General features: G+C 34.9%; 1 protein-coding gene across 1 annotated transcript in view; it reads right to left on the bottom strand.

Moving 5' to 3' along the window:
* ROBO2 (roundabout guidance receptor 2) overlaps positions 1 to 24,105 on the bottom strand; it is a 1,319,482-nt gene that overhangs the window by 47,950 nt on the left and 1,247,427 nt on the right. The window contains 4 exon segments of the mRNA XM_047722052.1: positions 270 to 551; positions 6,249 to 6,376; positions 7,809 to 7,851; positions 17,852 to 18,034. Of these exon segments, the coding sequence (XP_047578008.1) occupies positions 270 to 551; positions 6,249 to 6,376; positions 7,809 to 7,851; positions 17,852 to 18,034 (636 nt within the window).

Below are 24,105 nucleotides of genomic sequence, written 5' to 3'. Positions count from 1 at the left end.
CTAATGGAAGTTGAGATGGATTACTGACCACTCTACTGAAAAAAGAGCTAAAAGGATGAAACCGATTGGTGTTGGCGTGTGGTGGCAGTGACGGTGGCGGTGGCGGTGGGAAGGATTGTGCAAGGTACCGAACACATGCCAAGAATATTTTTTTTAGTTTAGGTAGTGAACCTGGTAATGAGTCACTGAACTGAACAACAAATACTAATTTCTATCTCATGCACAAATGATATGAAAAGAACTCCTCGGGGTGTTAGACCCTGACTCACCATTGTTACCTTTGTTCTGATCAGGTAGAGAATATCCGAATCCCATCAGGTCTGTTTTTTGCTGAATCGAGCTTTTCCACTGTGGATCGGGCAGATCGACTGCCAATTCATGGATGCTGTTGGAATGCAAGATCTGTGTGGTGGCATATGGGGTGGCCTGTGTTATTTGGCTGGAACTGTTGTAAGTGGTTTTGGTCGTGAAGTCAATGCTGCTGTAAATGGCTCCGTCCGAGAGCATCGTTGCTGTTTTATCCCCTTGGCCTGGAACTGGCGGTAGCACATCTGTGGGGAACGTAAGGAAATGAAACAATTTAATGATGCACAGGAAGCCCCAAACTATCAGGACTGAAGATGAAAAATAAACGTGTCATGCCACACGTTTGCATTTCAGCTGAGATGGGCTTTATGAGTCAATGAAGGGTAGATGATGTACAACCATCTCCAAGCTATCAGTGTCGGTGACAGGCAGGCCTCCCGCTCATCCTTCACGTCTCACTGCTTACCACGTCCCTTCCCCCATTTTCTGCAACCATGAATGAGAGGTTTGGGATATTTCACTACTGAAAAATGCTTTCAATTGTGCATCCCATTTTTCGAACCAATGAGGTTGTTAGCTCCTTACAAAAGAAATAATAAAAGCGAATCTACCAGTTACGGATTGAAAACATCTTTTTCCGCGTTACCCCCAAAGACAGAGAATATAGCTGCTGAATAGATGCAAAATTGTCCAAAATTAGACTACCCAAGCCAACTAAGAGATACATTTTTCTGAAGTTCCAGCTTGCTGTTTCTCTGATTTGATTTCACAGTTCCAGTATGGAGTGGAGCGGATGGTAGGAACTTTTTTTTTCTTGGGTAACAAAAGATAATTTTCATGAATAAATCATTTTCACAATACAGCAGGATTTAACTATAGAAAAAGCAATCTGAGTGATCCGTGAGTTTAATTTATGCTACTAACTCTTAGAAGTGGAGAATTATAGTTTCAAGTTATAATACAGCAAGAGTAAAATTAAACTTTAGTAACAACACTGAATATCAATCAGTCCTTTTATCTTTTGGCGTGCTGAATTATCTTTACATGATGCATTATAATTCAGAACTGCCACCTCCCTCCCGATCTCTTATTTTTTTTTCCCCTTTTTAGAAGAAAGGTACTAGATTTTTAAAAAGCAAAAACAACAAAAAAAAATAATACCAGGGTGCCTGGGTGGCTCAGTTGGTTAAGCCTCTGACTCGTGATTTCAGCTCAGGTCAAGAACTTGGGATTGTGAGATCAAGAACCATGTCAGACTCTGCACTCAATGGGCATTCTGCTTGAGATAGTCTTTCCCTCTCCCTCTGCTTCCCTCCCTACCCCTGCTCACACTTGCTCTCTCTCTCTAAAATAAATAAATATTTAAAAAATAAAACAACACTAAATGACATATTTTTAATCATGTAGAGTTAAAAGTGAATCTAATTATAGTATATATTCCTTAACAATCTATGTCCTGAAAGCCATACTTCATGACTTGAGATGGTCAATGATTTCTTCATTATGGGAAATTTTCAACTAGTTAAAGTACTGTAATATTGTAAGTAATAAACCAAATTATTTTCCTCCTAAAACCAATTTATCATGACAAGAAAATGCAGAAAGTGAAACTTAGTCAAAATATCCTCAAACTTTTAGGCTTGATGATACCCAATTGTGTGCAAAATAAAGATTCATAAAAATATATTAATTTTGCTTTTGCATTTTACAAAAGCTCAAATGTCTTCTTTAGCAATAGAAAGACATTTATAATCCATTTTGCACACTGCATAATTTAGATCTTTCTAAAGTCTGGAATTCTAACTCGCTTTATAAGTAAGTAGATACACACTTTATTGAAGTAAATATTTTAAGTGCATATCAGTGAAATTATTGAAGATATTCATATATATAGTATTTCACAAAATTGTACAAGCAAGTAAAATTGGTTTTAGATTTCAGAATCCCATAACTCCTTTTTGACCCTTTTTGCCTTTACCTATAAACTACTTAGAAAATTGGAACTTTAAAACTTTAAAATTGCCTGGGTGGCTCAGTGGGTTAAAACCTCTGCCTTCAGCTCTGGTCATGATCCCAGGGTCCTGGGATCAAACCCCACATCGGGCTCTCTGCTCAGCAGGGAGCCTGCTTCCTCCTCTCTCTCTGCCTGCCTCTCTACCTACTTGTGATCTCTATCTGTCAAATAAATAAATAAAATCTTTAAAAAAAAAAAAGAAAGAAAATTGGATAATGAAAAAGTATACTTCATCCTCAAATGTCAATATCATTTGCATTCTCAAAAGCATTTAATATTTAGTAATATGTCAGAATTATGAAAACAGATCCTTCACTCTGGGAAATTTTCAGAATTTTGTTTCTGCCACATCTACCATCTTCCACTGATAATATTAACTGGATAGACATGTGTGTCCAGCACAGGTCCCAACTTCCCAACACCTTGAACTTGAGGCCTTCTAAAATGTTCAGTTTAGATTGGGAGCCACTTAATCTGTGAGCTTTTGAAATGGTTGCATGTTTAGATGTTTAAAAATGGAAAAAAGTTGTCCGAGGACCTAATCCTACAGAATGTTATCCTGCAACAACTGAGGTTACAGCGCTAGAAATAGAATCTGTCTCTCCCCGCTGGATGAAATTAGCCAGGCTTCAAGTCGAAGTGCTTCTATATTGATGTGGGGGCTGCCTATGTCCTCCAGATATCATTGGATCACTCCTCCATTTTTGGAAAATAAATTGAATTATATCCAAACGTTGAAATATTAGAAGATTCTACAGGAATATCTGGATGTGGGGAATCCTCCTATAATATCAGATGGTTTGGAACTCAGAGCCAGCCCTCCTCCAACAGCCTGGACCTGAATAGCTGCTGCCATCTTTAGGCAGGACCTTCTAGTTCCCACTTCCCACTGTCCACATCTACCTTTCCTTAGTGCTTTGGGCCGACTGGCACTTGTTGATATTTGAGTTTAAACCTCTGAATTACAGATACCCTTCCCTCCAAAAAGAACTACTCATGATTCATTTTGCAGTTTTCAGCACCAGAGTGATCCATGCATTTATTTCTTTTGCCTGATATACTTGAATGAATGACTATCACCTGTAACATATCGTAAGACACTTAAGAAGAGGAACATAGAGGATTTATGTCTGGATTTCCATAATTCCTCACCTAGTGTTTTGCAGAGGGTAAGTACTTGCTGAATGATTAAGTGAATCTTTTATAGTTTGTAATGACAAAAGGCAGACTTATGCAATAATTAGTAACTTTATTATTCAAAATACTATTTTCATTACATTTAAACATGTATTAGTATTCCATTCTTGAAAGGGAAATGTCAGTATCCACAATAATTCTTTTAAGTGACCGTAGTTACACAATCATACACGTGAATCCCACCTAGAGGACTGCAGAACAGTGTAGATAAAGGAACCGAGGCTTTACAATGTGTTAGATCTGCCTTCTACACCTAGATCTCAAGTTATTCATTTCAATAAACCTTAGTTTCTTGGCCTTTAAAATATAAATATGATTATCTATTATTTATGTTATGTTTATTATGCCAGTGAGATGAAATATAATGTACAAAAAAAGCCTACCTATATCTGGTGCATAGTAAATGCTTACAATGCCTATCACACTGAAAAGAAATATGGTAAGCCTTGCAAAAACCTTGTCTTGGCCTTGATGTCCCCCCCCCGTGAACTATTTCATATCGTAAAACTGTGGTGGATATTGAAGAAAAATCTTTAAAAATCTAGAAATGTACCCTTTGGCTAAATTCGACTGAGACATTTTAGATGTTAGTGTAGCCCACTAGAAACTGAAAAATAACAAAACCAAAACAAAACATTTTCCCCAACTTTAGGCATTCATTTCTTGATGTAAAGAGAATGGTGTACTAATCAAATACAAATACAGCCAGTAAAAGACTGATCTAATCCTTGATTGATGAAAGCCTTCAGAACAGAATTTCTATGGACAAAATCATTCTGGGTAGCGTAGAGGGGAGTGTTCCACTCTCCTGGTGAGGAGATGCTCAGGTATAGAACCTATCCATGATAAAGTCACAGCCTGTAATTGAAGGGCTCAGAGTTTGGTCATGGGGGAAGACAGCCACTTTCAGAGGTTCTGGACAAATAAGAATCTTAAACAGGTTCTGGACAAATAAGAATAAGAATCTTAAACAGGTGATTACAGAGGGCAAGCAAAAAACAGGTGATTACGAGTCATACAACTTTTTTTTTGTTTGTTTTCTCATTTACTATACTGATGTCTGCTGGCCACTGCTTGTATGTCAAGCTTTGTGTTAAACCTGAATGTGTTATCATCCATTTAATCCTCATTACACACCTATGATGGGGGAAATGTTATTTTCTGTATTTTATTTGGAGATTGGGAGAGAGTGCCCTTCCTTCAAGTTGGTATTCACAAAATGAAGACTTAAGCGATAGTTAGTAGCTTTATTATTTGAAATACTATTTTAATTATATTCAAACACTCATTGGGATTCCACCCATAAAGAAAAAAATGCCAGTGTCCATGATTATTCTTCTAAGTCAGTCTATTTCTACACTTAATGCCTGTGAAATTCACCACTGAGGCTTATAATAGGTTAGCCAAGCCCTGGGTCTCCTCCATCGTTAATACCACCCAGAGGTGTAGAAACCCTCTAGCAGATTCAGCCATACTTTTGTGCATTATACCACTGCTCTCCTAATTAATCTTCCCATTTTCTACTCGAACTCCATTCCCCACCTGGCAGTGGTCTGGATGACTTAACTCTGTACTTAGATTCTGGTGTTCTCCTCTTACAAATCCTTTGGTGCCTTCTGACTACATTCTGGACAAAGTTTAAAATCGTTGTATATTTTAGAAGGCCCTCTATTATCTGTCCCTCTGGGTTTTTTGTTTTTTTTTTTTAACCACCTCTGCTGCCTCATACTTTATACTCATTAGGAAATTCATTCATTTCTCAAATAGGTCAATGCCTCTCTTCTTTCTAGACCTTAAGATACAGACATTTCTTCACACACTTTTTCCACAATTCTGACTAATCTCTACCTCTCCTTTGGATATCAACTTAAATGACACTCCATTCATAAAACTTTCTTATTCCCAACAGGCAGCTTTTTCATGTTAGGCACTGGCAAAGCAGCGCTAGTCCATTTACTGTTTGCACAAGTTTCTGCCAATGGAAAACTCACCTATTTTTGCCAAACTAATCACTGGGACCACAGACTTCTCCAGTCCCACCTTTCTCTAAATCCATCATTTTCCTATTGAATGGATGAAAAAGTGGCAGTGGGGAGGCTGTAATTATTTATAGCAGGTCAAATTTTATTTCTACAGAGAGAACCCTAGTACCAAATTTTGGAGACCTTAGTATATCAGCTACCTAGCACCTCTTCGTTCTTTATTTGGGGTACAAATTATCAATGGTAGAACTACATTTAAGTTCTGCTTCAACATGTGGTCACATTTATTTATGCATCTAATCTCTATAGCATACATCCTATGAGGTTAAGGACATCTCTATGTTGATATTTTATTTTTATTGTCTGCCATAATGCCAGGTACATAGGACATAGTTAATAAATATATGTTGAATGACACGTAGAGAACAGAAATGACTAGCCCCAAATCATAAGCCCTACTTGGCAGCATAGTTTCTGATTTTACTAATCTTGTGCTAATAGTCCTAAAACCAAACTGTATTATGACTATTTGCCATCTTGGTTAGTAATGACTTCCTTAAAGCTTAGTCTTATGCAAGGTAATATAGACACAATGGTCTTACACAAAATATTTAGTGAATATAGAACACCGTTAGTACATGTGCTTTAGTAATTTTAATTGTGGAAGAAAATACTCTCTAGTATGTATTTTTTAAAACATTTAGGAAAGCCAAGAAAACAGATAACAAAGTTTTGAATGCACAACTTACCTCCACGTCCAAAATTCCCAATCTCATTTGGGCCACTATTGCTGTTGTTTACTGGCAAGCTTGTGGCTGGCCACGAATCAGCAAGCCATGGGTAACTGGGATCCCCAGCATTTAGAAGACCAGGACGGCTGAAACAGAAATTAAAAGGAAATCAATCGGTGGAGCTCAATGAGAGATTTGGACACCTGTCTCCTGCACTAAAATAGATGAAAGAATTTAAGAAGATTTTAATTCACTTCCAATTAAAAAGTGTAGGTTCTCAAGAATGAAGGAACTTCTGCAGTTCATTAAGACTATATATAGCCTGTCAGTGGAAGCAGAAGCTTCCTGCCTGGGATTCTGCTGACATCCAAATGAATTCTGTTGTCTGCCTTGAAACTGGTGGGAATTGGTAACACAGCAGGATCCCGAAACAAGGTTTGATGATAAATTGGCACCTCAAGGGAACAATTGCTCAGGGTGACTGCTCGGCATCAGCCATCTCCAGGACTTTGGGCTATTGCTTCCTCCATTTCTACAGCCCCCATATTTATCTGTCCCCTGTAGGCTATAACCCCTGTTATGAGCCCTTGTGCTTGATTTAGAGGCAAAGAACTTGAAGGAAATTAATGAACAGTATTTATATTGTTCCATCAATAGCACATTTCCAAATTCTCTAAGTTGTGAGATATTAGGGGCATACTAAAGATTTTAAGGTAATTAACGATTCACTGTGATCTGATCCAGCATGTGAGTATAATCGATGAGAAAAACTTCCCTTACATCATATTGAATAAAGAATTCCCATTTTTGATATAAAAGATGGGACTCTGATTCCTTTCCAGATTATTAGCATATTTACAAAGAAATAGCAACATCTATAATCATTGCACTTTATTTTTGATAGACCGTTTCTATGAAATCCCTAAGAGAAACATGTGTTTCTATGGCAACTACAATAAGAAGACCCAACTGCTTACTTGCTACATGCACTAGCTCTCATTAGACCTAATCTCTTTTTGCTAAAATATTGATTAAATGGGAGATTGGAAGTTATTACCAGAGCCTAATTACAATCTCCATATTGGCAAAGGGGAAATAGATGAGGATATATGGGTTTGTTATCAGCTTTTATCAATTTCAATTGAGTATCCAAAGTTGTGGAATCCAGTCCTATCAATCTACAGCCTATTCATCATCCATGAATCATTTACTTTGTGATCGATTATGTGTAATTGTTCACTCACAGCAATTTAGTGAGAGCCAATAAGGAGTCTTAAACAACAGCAACTTCATTTGCTAATGTCTAATTAATGCAATAAACATCCTGCTAACAAATGAACACATTCCTTGTGATATTTACTACTAATTTCTTCAGGGGCATCTGGGAGATATGAAACATCTGGACTTGATTCCTCTAAAGTGCACAACAAATAGATCATTAAACCTTGTGGTAAGCCATTTAATTCCTCCTAGAATTCTCAGACTTATAAGTGATCGTTTATTACAATAATAGCCTCTTACTATAGTTTCCCCAGTCCTGATTAAAAATAATAATAAAAAAGAATCTCCTTAGCATACCTCCCATTGCTCATTAGTCCTCCATCGCCTCTTTGAAATGTAACTGTTAAAAAAAAGAAAGACACACACACACACACACAAGTAGTCAATATTAATTACGATTAATACCAACTACATATTGGTCCTTAGTTTAGAGCTGAGGCCTCTGGGAATTTTAACAAAATATAATTAACATAATTGTACAGAGAATAAGAAGCCGTGGTTTGGCCCAGGGCAAAGCCATCATTTGCTCCAACTTTAATAAGACATTTAAAAATACTTCAAGCCAAATGTATGGTTAAGTCAAAAGGGCAATTTGTGTTTGGATATCAAAAACTGTTACAATTGGTAGATATAGTGTCATTGGAAGGTCAACATGCATTAGTGGGGGATTATCAAATCGTGATTTTTAATCTTAGTATGTGGGTATCCTAATTAGAAAGCACAACATAAAATGCACATAACAGAAACTGAAACGGAATAGTTCAAACAGGTAATAACATCCTGCCAGTGGAAAAGAGAAATAGGTACTGATTGATGACGTAGTCCTCATCATCACAGATCCTTTTAGGGATACCATTAAATCACTATGAGTTGAACAACTACAATTACAGTAGACATAAAGTATAATTAATAGAGAATAATGTGTTGAGTGTTTTGTTTTATCATCCAACCTTCCCCCAAAATGAAATTTTCAAATACTTGATGCTGAATATATTCAAATTATATGTAATAATTGCAAAAACTTAAGTCCTTTATAAAACTCTGGAACTTATTAGTCATATCAACAATCATTCCATAGAGCTATACCTGGAGAAGACCTCTCTCTTGACACTAGATTCCATTCCACAAAGCTATTAACATTTAAAAAGTGGGTTTCAAGGATTGGCCAAAGAACATAAATATCAGTGTGGATCCATCATTTCTTATCCAAAATCTTTGTAGCCCAATATATTTTGAATTCAAAATGTTTCAGATCTCAGAAAGGTAATACAGTGCATACTATAGAGAGGATCCAAGTCAGCAACTCTATTCAAAGTTATTTAATGTGTTCACAATAAAATATAATAAAATCATGATTGGTGGGATAAAGTCTATGATAGTTCCACATTAGCATGGATCAAATTTTGCCATTCAGTGAGTTAACTAGAACTTTGGTGTTTAGAAGTTCACGGACTGCAAAATTGCAATTCTGACTAAAATAAATACAGATCAGAGAAACCAATTCCTGGGGATGAAGGAAAAAAACTTCTGGTTATAGGGTGGGGGAAGGAGGTTGGGAGGGGAAGGGTAAAATAGTTCATGGGGATTAAGGAGTACACTTGCTGTGATGAGGCCCAAAACACAAAAAAAGCTAAACAAAACAAAAAATTAAGAAAAAAAAAATTGTACAGATGTGAATCCAACATGTCTTTTTTTTTTTCTTTTAAAGATTTTATTTATTTATTTGAGAGAGAAAGAGAAAATGCACCCAAGCAGGGGGAAGCGCAGAGGGAGAGGCAGGCTCCTGGCTGAGCAGAGGGCCTGATGCAGAACTCGACTCCAGGACCCTGAGATCGTGACTTGAGCCGAAGGCATATACCCAACGACTGAGTCACCCAGGTTTCCCCAACATGTCTTATCTTTGGAACATACTGATTATATTTACCATGATTTCCTAATGAGTAAAAAGTACAGAAAAAAATTAAAAGAAAGTTTTATGAACTGATTCATATTTTAAATAGAGGATATATTGTTAAAGTATACATATAATAAATACTTTTTAATTTGAATAATCTCTCCATAATTCATCTATTTCTCAAATTTTTACTATGAAATATGATAGCTCTTTAAATTTTGTAAATTTACATATGCAATTCCCCACTCCCTTCCCTAAGATCATTTAAGGACACATCTCTCATGACATCATAGTTAGGTGATAGGATCATGATTCCCAGGGTCTATCAGGAGGTAGTGCTTTGAGGAACAACTGGTTGGCACCTGAAGTGTACTTCCTTATCAATTTTTCAGGCGCCATCTCAAATTCATTATAAAACAATTCTGACATATCCTTTGTATCTGCCCAGGACTGGCTATGGACAGTTCCTCAGAGAAGATGAAAGAATACTGATCGCAACTCTGCTTCCTGACAAGCTTGCTTAAGTGACAGGAATCAAGAATCAGCAGTGGTCCATACCACTTCGGGTCCCATTAATAACTACCTTTAACAACAACAAAAGAAGAATTAATCTGAAACAATTAATTTAAAAAATTGAGCACTAGAGCGATTAAATAAAGCCCTGATTAGGGGGAAAAATATGCACACAAAATGTGAAAACAGTACAGTTAATTAGCTTTCCATCCGATGTGACTTTCTAGTTATGTGGTTTTTTAATGGACTATCAAGTGATTGTTTTACTCTACTAAGAGAGTTAAGATAATGTTGTGAATATCATTGTGAATATGCAAATAAGCAGGCACTGATGGGCTACACCTCAAAATGTGCTACTTAGAAGATAGGTGGAAAGAAGCTAAGTATTTCTCCTAATTTAGATGCGCTTTCGTCCCCACTCGAACTTTCCATTATTGCTAGTAAGTGATATAGAGAAAAGGAGGGCAACTGAAGCTGAGGCACAAAAATTGAGTTGCACTTAACTTTTACATACTAACCAATGGTAAATTATTCATAAAATGTAAATTTTAGAGGTGTCTGGGTGGTCCAGTTGGTTAAGCATCTGACTCTTGGTTTTGGCTCAGGTTATGATCTCAGAGTCATGAGATCAAACCCTGCATCATGTTCCGGGCTCGGTGAGGAGTCTGCTTTCAGATTCTCTCTCTCCTTCTCCCTCTGTCCCTCCCACTTGTACTCTCTCTCTCTCTCTCTGTGGGGATTCAGAGTGCCTAGACAGATAAGATTTAAGTGAAATATGGCTCCCGAGGTGAGACCAATTGAAAAGAAAAGGAGGAGTGCCTTCAGCTCTGGGTTTTCTTTCAAGTTTCTGAGCTGAAAACAGCCAGATTTTTATTGTGGCTCAACGCTCTCATCTAGGGTGTAAATATTTAACTTAGATGAAAAACACTCTTAACTTATGGTCACATATTCATCATTCCCTTAGCCCATGCACACGACACAAACACTGCTCGCTTTGTTTGCATCATGCATTGCCTCATATGTATATGTCTTCATTATTGAAGCCTAACATTCCTTTCTGTTTTTCTGTTCCTACTTGATGTATTGATAAGACCTGCAATTAAAGGGGAGACTGAGTCTGGCTTGGGACCTTTTGCCATTAAAGAGTCTGGTCCCCTCGCTCTCTCCTAGGTGTCTGGAGTAAAAAAAGTAATCTTTTCATTTGGTACCTCAGGGTTTGCTAGCCAAACCTAGCACTCTCTCTAAAATAAATAAATGAATATTTTTTTTTAAGTGTAAAATTTAAACTTATAAGGCAACACTCAAAATCTTATCAGATGGCATCCAAATGGCCATCAAGCAGTTGAAATGATGCTCCACATCACTAATCATTAGGAAAATAAAAATCAAAATTACAATGGATGCTACCTCGCACCCACTAAGATGGCTACTATGCAAGACAGAATAATAAGTGTTGGCAAGGATGTAGAAAAATGGGAACTCTGGTGCACTGCTGTTGGAATATAAAATGGTGAACCCATAGTGGAAAATAGTTAACAGTATGGTGGTTCCTCAAAAATTAAAAATATAAAATTATCATATGATCTACAAATTCCACTTCTGAGTATATACCCAAAAGCATTGAAAGCTAGGTCTCAAAGAATTAAAGTAGTGTTATTCACAATAGCAAAAACCTGAAAGCAATCTAAATGACCATAAATGGATGAATGGACAAGAAAAATGTTGTGTATACATACAATACAGCTATATGAAAGAAGAGAATTCTGACATACGCTAAACTTGAGGATATCATGCTAAGTGATATGTCAGTCATAAAAGGCAAGTACTATAGGATTCCACCAATATGAGGTAGATGGAGTGGTCAAAATCATAGAGACAGAGAGTAGAACGGTGGTTGCTAGGGGTTGGAGAAGTGGGGAGATGGGTGTTATTGTTTACAGGGTATACAATTTCAATTTAGAAGATGAGAAGAGTTCTGGAGATGGGTGGTGGTGATGATAGCACAACATTTTGAATGTATTTAATGACACCAATCTGTACATCTGAAAATAGGATAGTACATTTTATGTTACGTGCATTTTAACACAATAGAAAACTGGGAAAATACAATCAGGATTAATTTATAGACATGTTAGAATATGGACACTATGCTAAGGGTCATATTTGCCAACTAAGAATTACTACTATGAGTAAAATGCTTTTAAATTTCAAAGCACCTATGACATATCCAGTTTCTCTCTGTGTTACAATCATCATTAAAATCTGTTTTCAAACCTTTCTAGACTGCTTTTGGCAAAATATTCCATAATGACACTTATCTTTGTACCTCTACATACCAACTGTACAGAGGCAAAAATGAACAGTACATTATGTAAATACATGATCAACTTAAAATGGTCCATAGACAGAATTTGGTATACATGAAAATTCTCCATTTTGTATGCTTCCATGACAAAAGAAAACCTAAAAACCAAAACTAATCAAACAAAAAACAACTCTTATCGTAGTAAGATTGATTCATTGTCTTCGGAAAACAAGGGGAAAAAGGGTGAATATTCAAGTTTCCCTTTTATTCCATGCTCCAAACAGATTTGTTCCATTTTGAAAAGTAGACCAAAAGTAACTGGGTCATATTAGACCACAAGACGAAAAGTAGACAAGAAATAAGGACAAGCAATTAGAATGAGTAAAATAGAAGTCACATATGGTGTTTTGATGAGCATTTTTCTTCCCTCCCCTCTTTCCTCCTTCCCTTCCTTCTATCCTTCCTTCCTCTTTCTTTCAGTCTTTCTTTTTGTGTAGAAATAAAATAAAATAAAATAAATTCCACAGCAAATTGAAAGCTGTTTGAGGTAGCTTTCATTTCAAAGAAATGTTGAACTTCCTTGAATTTAAAAGCAAGAGGGATGGAAGGAGAGGTTGTTGGACAATTTTGCTCTAGTCATGATTTTTATAATCACAGTGTAATAACTTTGTGCTTAACAGAGATAAGTTTGAAAGAAGTGTGAATCTTTACTAGGAAGGAGTCCCTGCTAGTATCTAAAGTAAAGAACTTTCAGGGCACAACATACAGAAGTTTTTACTGAAAACTCACTGGATAGTGCTAACGTATCTAAAAAGTTCTACAGATACCACAACCTGAAGTGTTTAAGAATGGCATTAAATATTTTGAATTTATTGCAATATTTATAAAGGATATGAAGTAAAGAGATTTTGCAAGTTACATCATACAGAATGTACCTCTACTATTATCTGACAGGATTAATTCTAATCTCATGCCTGCTAGAACTGAGGGGGAAGGGAAATACAGTGGTGTGGTAAATTGACATTTTGAGGTAAGGAAGCTTTCACAGTGCCTATCTCTAAAAGGCCACATTTTCCTACTCCAAATGGAAACTTTAATGTTGCTAGCCAAGCCTCCTTTCCTTTCCTGATAAGCTATTTCTCAAAAATGAATGTAGATTAATCCTCTTTTAATAAGCATTAACACAGCCCAGATAATCAGAGTATAAAAATTCCATCAAATCTTTTAGCTGTCTTTGGATAGTTTTGTCAAATAATTTCTATTTCACCAATGGTTTTTAAAGCCTATACAAGAAGTGTTTAGCACTTCATAATTTGCTCACTCATTAAACTTTATATTTACTGAGTTTCACAGAATCTGTTATTCTCAAAGGTAATACTCATAAACTATCACTCACCCCTTTACAAGTGAAAAAAAAATATATATATACACTTTCATTACAAAGTTGACAAATGAAAAATTGTGAATAACAAAGTGAACAACGTAAGTTTGAAAAGAGTCACGTAACCTTTGTGAGGATTATAAAATGGATATACATGAACATGCATATTATCTATATAATATAGCTACATAGAATCCTCATGAGAGCTCCATAATTTTTACCCATACTTATGTTATTCATTTATCTATTCACAAACACTGTTAACACATGTGATCAAACATTTACTCTAGATTCAAAAATCACCTAATGGTCTCTGTATCTCCTGCCCAAATCTTTTTACCATTCATTTGATGCTACAACTCGGGTGTTGAATTATTCAAGCAGCCAGGAACCTCACATGCGGTGACAAGAAGACTGTTAGTGCTCAGTGGAGAAGAAGATAAATAACATTGTATGATGCTCAATGAAAGTATAAAATCATTTCACCCAGAATATGAGATATAAGGATTCCTTTTTTTGTCACAGCTGCCCTTCTTTGTACCATGTGCAAAGATGTGGCACGTGATTGTGCCTGAAGAATTTAAATAAAAAATAAAGAGGAAAAAAAAATTGAATAAGAAATTCATGTGTAACATTGCCCTGGGGAAATCTCCACTATCTGCTGTGTAAAGAAGCAAAATAGGTTCAAGCCAAATTCTCCTTTCAGATCATTTTTTCCAAGATTTTATTTATTTATGAGAGAGCAAGCAAAAGAGAGAGCACGTGCCGGGGAGAGGGGGAGAGAGAGAGGTAAAAACAGACTCTGCACTGAGAAGGAAGCCCAACATGGGCTCTATCCCAGGACCCTGGGATCATGACCCGAGCCAAAGGCAGATGCTTAACCAACTGAGGCACCCAGGTACCCCGCACAGATCACTTAAATATGTAAGTTTGCATTTGATTCTTGATAGTTGTTTTTATAATGTAAGGTGTCATTCCACTAGTGTCTTATGATAAATATGTTTAAATTCTCTGATATATAAGAAAAATATCAATACCTAGTAGCACCTTTTTTCTTCCTTCTAGACATTCAAATATAATTATCCACATGACAGAGAGCCAAAGACTAGCTGTAATAAAAGTCAGTGAGTTTTCCTGCACAGAGTGAGTGGAAGGCATCTTGCTGAGACTTAGAATTTCTACCCTGAAATATATTTACATATCTTCCCACTAGTTAAAATCTTCCCTGTTCTACCTCTAGTGGTTAAGAAGAGATTTGGAATGAAGTAGGAAAAAGGGAGTGCTGAAATCAAATTTTACCTGCTTTATAATTCTACTTAGAGTCAAGTAGAGTCAAGTCAATTCTACTTAGAGCCAAGCTTTATTAAAATGCATATATATATATCTACATATAGATATATATATGTGAATTGCATCAGATATATATGTATATCTTAATATATGTAAATTTCATATATATACTAAGTATAATCTAAGAGCAAAATTGGGGTTTGAAATAAATGAAGTATCTTACGTTATAAAATTAATCTAAATATTTATCCCAAAGTAGATTTTTTGTTTATTTAGGAAAAAAAACTACCAATGCTCTGATGAATTAACGATAAAGTCTGGACACCAAAGAGACATTACCATGCAGTGAAAAAGTGAAAATATTAGTCTTTTTACTTTGTGAGTAAAATCACATTGTCTCCATGCTTATAAAATTTATAAGATTCCCACAGAATTGTTATGATAACCAAAATATAAACAGAACCAGTACAAATAGAGTATATTCTCTATAATTTTTACAACACATTTCAAAGAAAGAAAAAAATAGCCCTGTATGAAATCTCTGTGCTCTTAAATAGATCATTAGCTAATGCATAAAATATCAGAAATTTGAAGCGATGATATATACTCCACTAATCCTTCATATTTAAAAATCCCCTTTTTAAAAGGTTGTATAAGGACAAGAACATGAACATTTTAACAGGTGGAGGATAGGATATATATGGAGGGAAATGTGTAAAAAAGTTTACCAAGGCAGATATGCAATGCTAGGTACCTATGGTTTGGATTTTCATTTGCTTCTCACCTAGAAGAGAACAGCAGTTGCTAGAAGGCAAATTACTAGTTGAAGGTGAATCCATTCTGAGAGTCAGCCATCTATCAATTAAGTATAAAGGTTTTGAAAGGCTGCTCTCTGGTTTGGCCTTACTCCAAAATATCTGAAGGGCATAGCACCTTCTGAGTTAGGAGTTTCTCTACAAGCAGATGGATATCAATCATGATGAGAAATGATAATAGGAAATGTACTATACTTGTCAAGCTCAAAGACCAATAGATATTTTCAAATTAAATGCATAGGTTTTGCAAAAACTGCCATTAGAAAAAAAAAAAAAGGAAAAGAAAAAGAAAAAAGAAATCTGTCTGACATAATTTTACTAAAAGCACAAACCTACTAGTTAGGCGAACTATGTTATTTATAGGAGTGAGCACATGAGTGTGGAAGATAAAAATGCAACACCTCAAATATGGATATCCTAGAACTCTGCATTGAAACTAGAGCAGTCAATCTTCTATTATTTTCACTGAAATCAAGAAAAGGGATAAACACTAACTAGACAATGAATTAAATTAGTTCTTCCCTATGATTTACATGATTCATACGTATGTCACAGAGATGAACTGTAACATGGCGATTGATTTAACAGATGGGTTGATGACAATGCCTACAAGGAATGAAGGTAGATCAGTGGACTGCAGACCAAGAAGGTACGTTAAAGTATCATGAATGTTTAAAACTCTGACACTAGTTACTGCCTAGCATCTCTTGCTGGAAAGAACCCCTCAATGATGTGGGGATACAGCAGTCAAATGACACAGCCCAAGGAAGAAGTCACCAGCAATCAGTGAGACATGAGAAAGGCAGAATGACTGCAAGTCACAAAGCATGGAATCCCTTTTTCAATGGATGCACTGTCCTGCTTTCTCTAGTCATGGAAATTTACTCTAATGGTTAATAATCACCTTAATTTTCACAAGATATGGACATTAGCTGCAATGCTATAATAGAAAGATTATATGTAAATGCTGTCAAATCACAAGCAAGAGAACCAAGTGGGTGCTTTCCCCTTCTATTTTGCACTATTTAGACATTATCAGTGGCTAAGAAGCCTAAAGGCTAGAGCAGCTTATAAGCTTAATAAACTATAAGACTTCTATCAGAATCAGTTATTAAGACATTTATAAACATTTAAACTTAAAGTTAAAACTGAAGATAGAAGATTGAATAAACTGTGTCAAAAAATTCTGAAGTGTTTGTAGGATGATGTGAAATTAAAATTGTTCCCTTGTAAATTTTAGAAAGTGTGAAATATTGTGAGACAACGTATTTTTATGATTGTCATTGTTAGAAGAAACACTTAAAATGAATTGCAATTAAAGTTGCTATTGAACATAGCTTCAATACTGAGTTCATTCTTTAAATCATCGACTTGATAATTCTACCCCCTCTCCTGTCTCCCTCTCTGCCTCGGAAATGTTTTGAGGGTCACAGTTTTTGACATCCTTGAAATTCTATCACAGATTCTAAGAAGAAAACATTTTTGCAAATAGCTAGGACATCTAGGCTCTCCTTTTCCTTCTTCTGCTTCTTTTCCTTCTCCTTTTTCTCCTTTCTAAAAGACTGATTGGTCACCCTGAAATAGATAGACTAGACTAGTAAATCACTTAATTCATGCTTCATCAGTCTTATTAATTCTGATGAGATTTTTTTTCCTTGTTTTTATTTGCCATCTGGGACAGTTCCTATTGTAATCTACATCTTGAAATACTAAAAGCTATATTTCAAATATTTTCTTCCTGAGCATGTTAGAAATGATCTTGCCTAAATCCACCTCTTAGATAATGGGTTCATGGCATGCAGTCTGTGTGTGTGAGTGTGTGTGTGTGCACGCACACATGTGTGTGTTTTGAAGAACTAGTTGAGAAAAAATGGTCACACACTTATCTGTGTGCGGTCTTGTTATGCTTCATTGGAGATACAGCAAAAAGCTTGCCTTATAGTCATAATGCGATATGGTGAAAAGAAATACATTAAAGCACGTTTATACTTGCGTTTTATAGAGCAGGTGTTTAAAACAAGACAAAACATCCATTCATTCGTTCGTTCATTCACTTACTCATTATTCAGTCCCATTCCCTCTCTTTCATTTCATCACATTCCTAAAAACAGGAGCTTTTCTTAGCTAGAAATAGTCTCTTACCAGCATAGTTACTGAGTCCCTTTCTCTTCTTTCTTCGCCAATACAACCAGATGCTAAAACCCATCAAAATTACCCAGCAGGCACCACCAATACCAGCTATAAAGGCTGGCTGCTTCACAACATCAGTGATTTGCTCAGTAATACTGTTATTGTTTTCAGTAATGACAACTTCATTACGTCCCCCTGTGGAAGAAATAGTAGTTTTAGTAAACATTATTATGATGGTAAGCACAGGAATACAACATGGTATGCCAAAGACACAGAAAATTAGAAAATTCCTACGAAGGCAGGTAATATTTGTGCTCTGAGCATGTCACAATTATTGAAAAGTATATTTCATAAGTTTCAGAAGAAGAATCAAATTATGAGCCTAAATTGTGATTAAGAACATGGCTCCCTTATGTTTTGGTTTACTATGAATAGATTCAGAACTGCTTCTTGATTTATTGCCTTATAAATAAGTACTAAAATAAGTGCTAGGGTACAAAATAACAGCAACTTTTCTTTAGTTAGGTAAAGTATGTTTTAATGTAGTCTCATTAAAATAAAAAAAAAGCAACTGCAAAATGCATAAAATTTGCAAATTGTCTTTCCTCTGTAGCACTGCATCAATTCAATTATTCATGGCTTAAAAATATGTCATTTAATATTGTCCTTAATAGTCTAACAATGATCTTATTTTGATCAAATACCCTTTAATTTTTGGGGATGTATTAAAACTACTATATAAACCAATGACAATTATTTACTTCATAGAGACCAGTATCTATAATTTATATATATGTATATACAAAAAGGTACATTAAAACTAAACTAATTTGAAAATCTGCTTGAAAGTTGAATAAAAAAGACAACTTTAATACTAATTCTAAGATCTATGTTACTAAAATAAATATTTAAATCTGGACTAATATTACTCTAGAAATAGTCATGATTTTGGCAGTTTAGACCTTTCAGAGATAATTAAGAAAATCGTAATCCACATTTTAAAATAGGTTAAAGCTTATGGAATTGTAGTATCACTGAAAAGCAAGGATTTAGGTGTGTATTTAAAAGATTAAGATATTTAAACACTGGAAATTAAATGATTTGCAGTGTCAATATCATATCCTATTAGTTACAAATCAAAGACTTGAAAAATAAATTGAAATCAAAATATAAGTGGCAAATTTCAGCGTATCACACCACATGTATGATGTTCATTATTTTAGTTATTATGGCATTACAACATAGTAGAAAGAACATGGTCTTTGAAGTTTCCTGTTTGGATATCATCTCTTCCACTTACCAACTTAAATAAGCAATAACCTTAGGTAAGGGACTTAATCTTTTCAAGTACCTGTTTCTGTTAGTTGGCAACAGCACCATTTCAAATATTTGGAAGTATTAGTTAAGATGATGTATGTAAAGAGGCTGATAAGGACATAGTAGTTTATGACTCCAAATTATGACCCAAGAATGGGTAAGGGTTACTTTAAGAGCCACTCAAGGACCTTCAGGGATGTAAGTTATAAATTGCCTAGATGTGAGAGTCTTAAAAACCACAGATGACTTGTTTGCCAGTTTCTCCTTTCTTCCAGGTCAGAAATTTAGCCAACATAGCCTAGACTCACTTGTACTTAAATGCAGCAAAGTGACTGTTACAATACTGCATAGGCATGTTATGCATACCGCCTGCAGACCTGACCCACACACTACTGTGACAATACTTGACATTCTCCCTCTTTGCTAATGTTAAATAGAAAGAAGGGGTCTTTGGAGCATTCTGACCCCTGTAAGAGAATCCAGAGCTATTGATTGGAAGGATCGAAGTTCCCTAAATGACTGTGTGGAGGAGAAACCCTAACCTCCATTCTGCTAATCTATATCAGATGGGACTATGAATAAGGAAAAAGAAACTTTTATTTTGTTAAGCCAATCAGTATATAGGCTTTTTTGTTATAGCTGTTAGCATTTTTCTTATACATACTTATATTCCATTTCTGAAATGTCTCGTGTTAAATTCCAAATGTAAAACCCAGATTCACTTATGTAATAACCTGCTTAATCTTCCCAATCTATCTGTCCTTAGTTATTATATACATAAACTTAGCCAAAAATATATTTAAAATGAACTCATATTTTCAATATGAGACATACACATACCTGCTGATTTTTTTTTAAGATTTTATTTATTTATTTGGCAGAGACAGATCACAAGTAGGCAGAAAGGCAGGCAGAGAGAGAGAGAGAGAGGAGGAAGCAGGCTCCCCGCTGAGCAGAGAGCCTGATGCGGGGCTCGATCCCAGGACCCTGGGATCACCACCAGAGCCGAAGGCAGAGGCTTAACCCACTGAGCCACCCAGGCACCCCATACCTGCTGATTTTTATAGCTACTAAGCGTTACCAAAAAGAAAATAAACATTATTAAACAAGGAGAAAAGAAAACTTGTCCTTCATTTGTGTTGATAAAATATGTTTTATGTACTGCAGTATTTATGTTACCAAAGGTGTATTACTATTTCTTACGCTGCTGGTATATTTGAAACAATGTTGTCAGTTAGACTAATTAGAGCATAGACAAGGAATGTGTGTGACCTGTAACGCTCCATTGTTCTTGCAGACAAAAAATATAATGAAATGTAATGTCTTCCTCCCATTGGAGAGTAATGAAGAACAAAACTAATTTGTTGGACTAAAAATTAATTAGACACATCAGATTCGATTGTATCTATTACTGTGAAAGTTTGCAGCTGTTCCACATATTATTACCAACTATGTAAGGTAAGCATTAAGTGGCCAAATGATTAAAGAAACAATAGCTATATTATTAAGCAAGATTGCTGAAAATTATAAAGCAAAGTAAATTTGGTATATGGCATAATCTTTGATGCTTACTTATGTAAATGTATGTGGTTGAATTTCTGTGTGTGTAAGTAAAATGGTATAGGAGAACTATGGACACTTTGATGTTAAATTATCTTACCAGTGGAAAATACAGACAAAAGAACAATAATGCTTTTAAACCAGTGTATGGCCATTTATTATATTTATATGATATTTTATTTAATATTCCCTTAATGGAACTTTCTGGAATGAAAATAAAACTGAGAAGGAATAGATGAAACAGTACATAGTCTGGCATAAGACAAATCTAAAATTATCAGCCATAAATTACATCAAATGCCAATACATGATTTAATTAAAGCAAAGGGGAAATGAGGTAGAGCTTGAGTCACTTCGAGTGCTGTTTCTAGTACTAAACAGACAATAGAGAAAGCACAAATTGAAACAGAAAAAGATTAGCCATCACTAAATCACTTTTCAACTAAGGAATAATAGTTGTGTAGATAATGTTATCAGACAAGATGTTAAGGTAGATGTGCAGGAGTAATTAAAGAAACACTTAAAGGCTTCTTCAGTACAACAGTAGATATTAAAAAGAAATAAATCTCTTGAGTATAAACAGCATTTTCTCTGTTGAGTTGTGCTTGTGTGTGTGTGTTGCATGTGTGTGTGCATGTGTGTGAGCATGCATTTATTCCAAGTTGTACAATTCTATTTGATCACATCTTGAATACTGCACATTCTAGCTACACAAATAGGAGACAGAAATATCATTTATTAGATTATTTTTTACTTCACGGAAAATTTGGAAAGAGTTGTATAATATGCTAAAAAATAAAGAAATAATTATACATTTAAAAACTCTTAGTCTTTTTAAATTAATAGAAACTTAAACAAAAATTTCTATTTGATTTAAAACACACTAAATCAGTTTTCCTTTTTTTAAGTTACTACACAGTTGTTTTATTCTTAATTGACATGAGATGAGCTTGGTTAAATGGTATTATTGTAATGTTTTACTTGCCTCCAAGTGCAATAAATCCCCCCAATATTGTGAACAATACATACAGTCTCTATAAAACAAAACAAAACAAAACAAAAAAACCCACAAAAAACCAAAAACTTCCCCTTGCTTGAGAATTACACTTCTAATAAAAATGATAGAAAATACAGTAAAGAAAAATATAGATACTTGACAATCTGGGTTAGAAATATCCCAACTGCTATAGACAGTTAAAAAAAAACCCAAAAACCCACAAAGCTTTGTTTGCTTATGCAGGAATAGAAAACGGTGCCCTTTAAATATGTCTCATAAACATTTAAGGGAAAAAGTAAGAGAAGTAAAAAGGGCTTACTTTTAAGTAGCATAAAATGTGTGTGTGTGTGTGTGTGTGTATGTATCTGTGTGTGTGTGTGTGTGTGTGTGTGTGTGTGTGTATGTTAAATCCTTTTGGGTGTACCTGTATTTCTCTCTTATTCCAATTTATTTTAGAAAATCTCAGAAGGGCAAGAGTGTAGGTTCCCCTCAGGTTAAGAAATTAATTCAGTCTGTATGACTAATTAAGAAAGGGAAGGCAATTTAAAGGAAAGTTAACACTATAACTTTTTCTCCTTAACATTTTTAATATATAAAAGAAAAACTTGGAGAATATTTAAAAATCAACAGTATGGCTGAATGTTAAATCTCTTCATATACAATAAATATTTTGTAAAAAGAAACAATTTCCCAGAAATTGGCAGTGTGCTCTATGTGCATCATTTCAAAAAACAAACAGAAAGAAATGGGACTGGCACATTCTATTGTGTCAAACTCTGGGTAAATATCCTTAAAATATGCAAACTCTAGGAAGAACATTTAAAAATATATTAAAGATACTAATAAACAAAAGCAGGAAGTACTGAAGATATAAGTCTCTTGAAAGAAGGGAAATGCACTAGGGGAAATCTGAACTTATGAGGTTTTCTTTTCCCTTTAAAGATTTCAAACCATACAGTGCTAGGCAGCTAGAACCCAAATTGAAAACTTCATATTGCTATGAGGTGTCAGAGGATACAGTTCTCAGATGACAGAGTGACTGAAAATTTTCATTGGGAAGCCATGTTCAAGAGCCACACGAAAGTAATATTTCCAAATCTTTGTATGAACTCCCCCTTACTCATAAGATGAACTCTTAAGAGTACCTGCAGAATGAAGATTCCAAGAATCTGGTGAATATCAAAAACCAGAAGGCTGAAAAGGCTGAACAGACTTTTCAGCTGATGTTCACTGTAGAGAAAATTGTGTTTAAACCTTGAATTTCATCAAGTTGGAAAACAAGATCAACATATTTGGCTTTTCACTGAAGCCTCTTAAGGGCCATGACTTGGAAGTAAAGGTCAAACTGAGATTTTGCTCTGAGAAAAAGGTCAAAACATAAACAGTCCCGTACTAACAAAGGTAAAATCCAAGCCCCCGAAAAATCAAGATGATCAGCTAGTTACATAACTCTCTTTAAAACAAGACCCAACGTTCTTTAGAAGATCACTAAATTTTATGGTATGCATCTGCAATGTAGAGTATGCAGTAAAAAACTACTAAGCATGCAAAAAGAAACAAAATAACAAAAGCAAAAAAGAAGAAAGAAGGAAAAAAATAGTAAGAGACAACCAAAGGTTAAGAGAAAAGGTAATCAATAGAAACAGACCATGAGATGACATGGACGTTGAAATGAGGAGAAAAGGACTTTAAAGTAGCTATTAGAATAAATGGAACATGTAAAAGAAAACAAATGGAAATTCTAGAACAGAAAAGTATATTATATAAAATTAATAATTCACTGGATACTTCTATTTCTGCCCATAAAGAAATAACAGGTATGGGACACATAATCCTCCCATAAATAAGTAGAAAAATTGGCAAAGTATGTAAAACAAAAGGGCAGGATTGTGAGAAAGGGGAAGTAAAAAAAAGGGAGATTTTACTATCTTCATATTTGATCTGAAGATAATGCTAATACTAAAATGTGATGCACTGAAGGGGAACCCAAATGTGGCTAAACAAAATTCCTGTATTAAAGAGATAGAGGAACTCAGGGAGACTGAGGAAACTGAATTTTTAGAACAGAATATCTGATAAAAATAATAACATAAAATTTTTTCTTAGTTTTAATTTACTTAAAAGATAAAGATAACTAATGGTTTAAAGCAAAGCAAATAATAATACTACTTTAGTTTGTATATTGGTGTTTACTATATAAGAGTAAAACTATAACAAGAGCAAAAATACTGAGAGGAATGAAAATGGAATTATATTTTTTTAAGGTCTTGCTAGGTAAATCCTAGAGTAACCATTATTTAAAAAAGAACCTTAAACCTAACAATCTAATAGTGGATATAAAATAGAATACAGAAAGTGACTTAATTCAACAAGAAGAAACTAAGAGAATAGG

The sequence above is a fragment of the Lutra lutra genome, chromosome 1 (genome assembly GCF_902655055.1).
Source record: "Lutra lutra chromosome 1, mLutLut1.2, whole genome shotgun sequence".
Taxonomy (NCBI): Eukaryota; Metazoa; Chordata; class Mammalia; order Carnivora; family Mustelidae; genus Lutra; species Lutra lutra.
The sequence above is the reverse complement of the archived record's forward strand: the minus strand, read 5'-3'. Positions and strand labels throughout refer to the sequence as shown.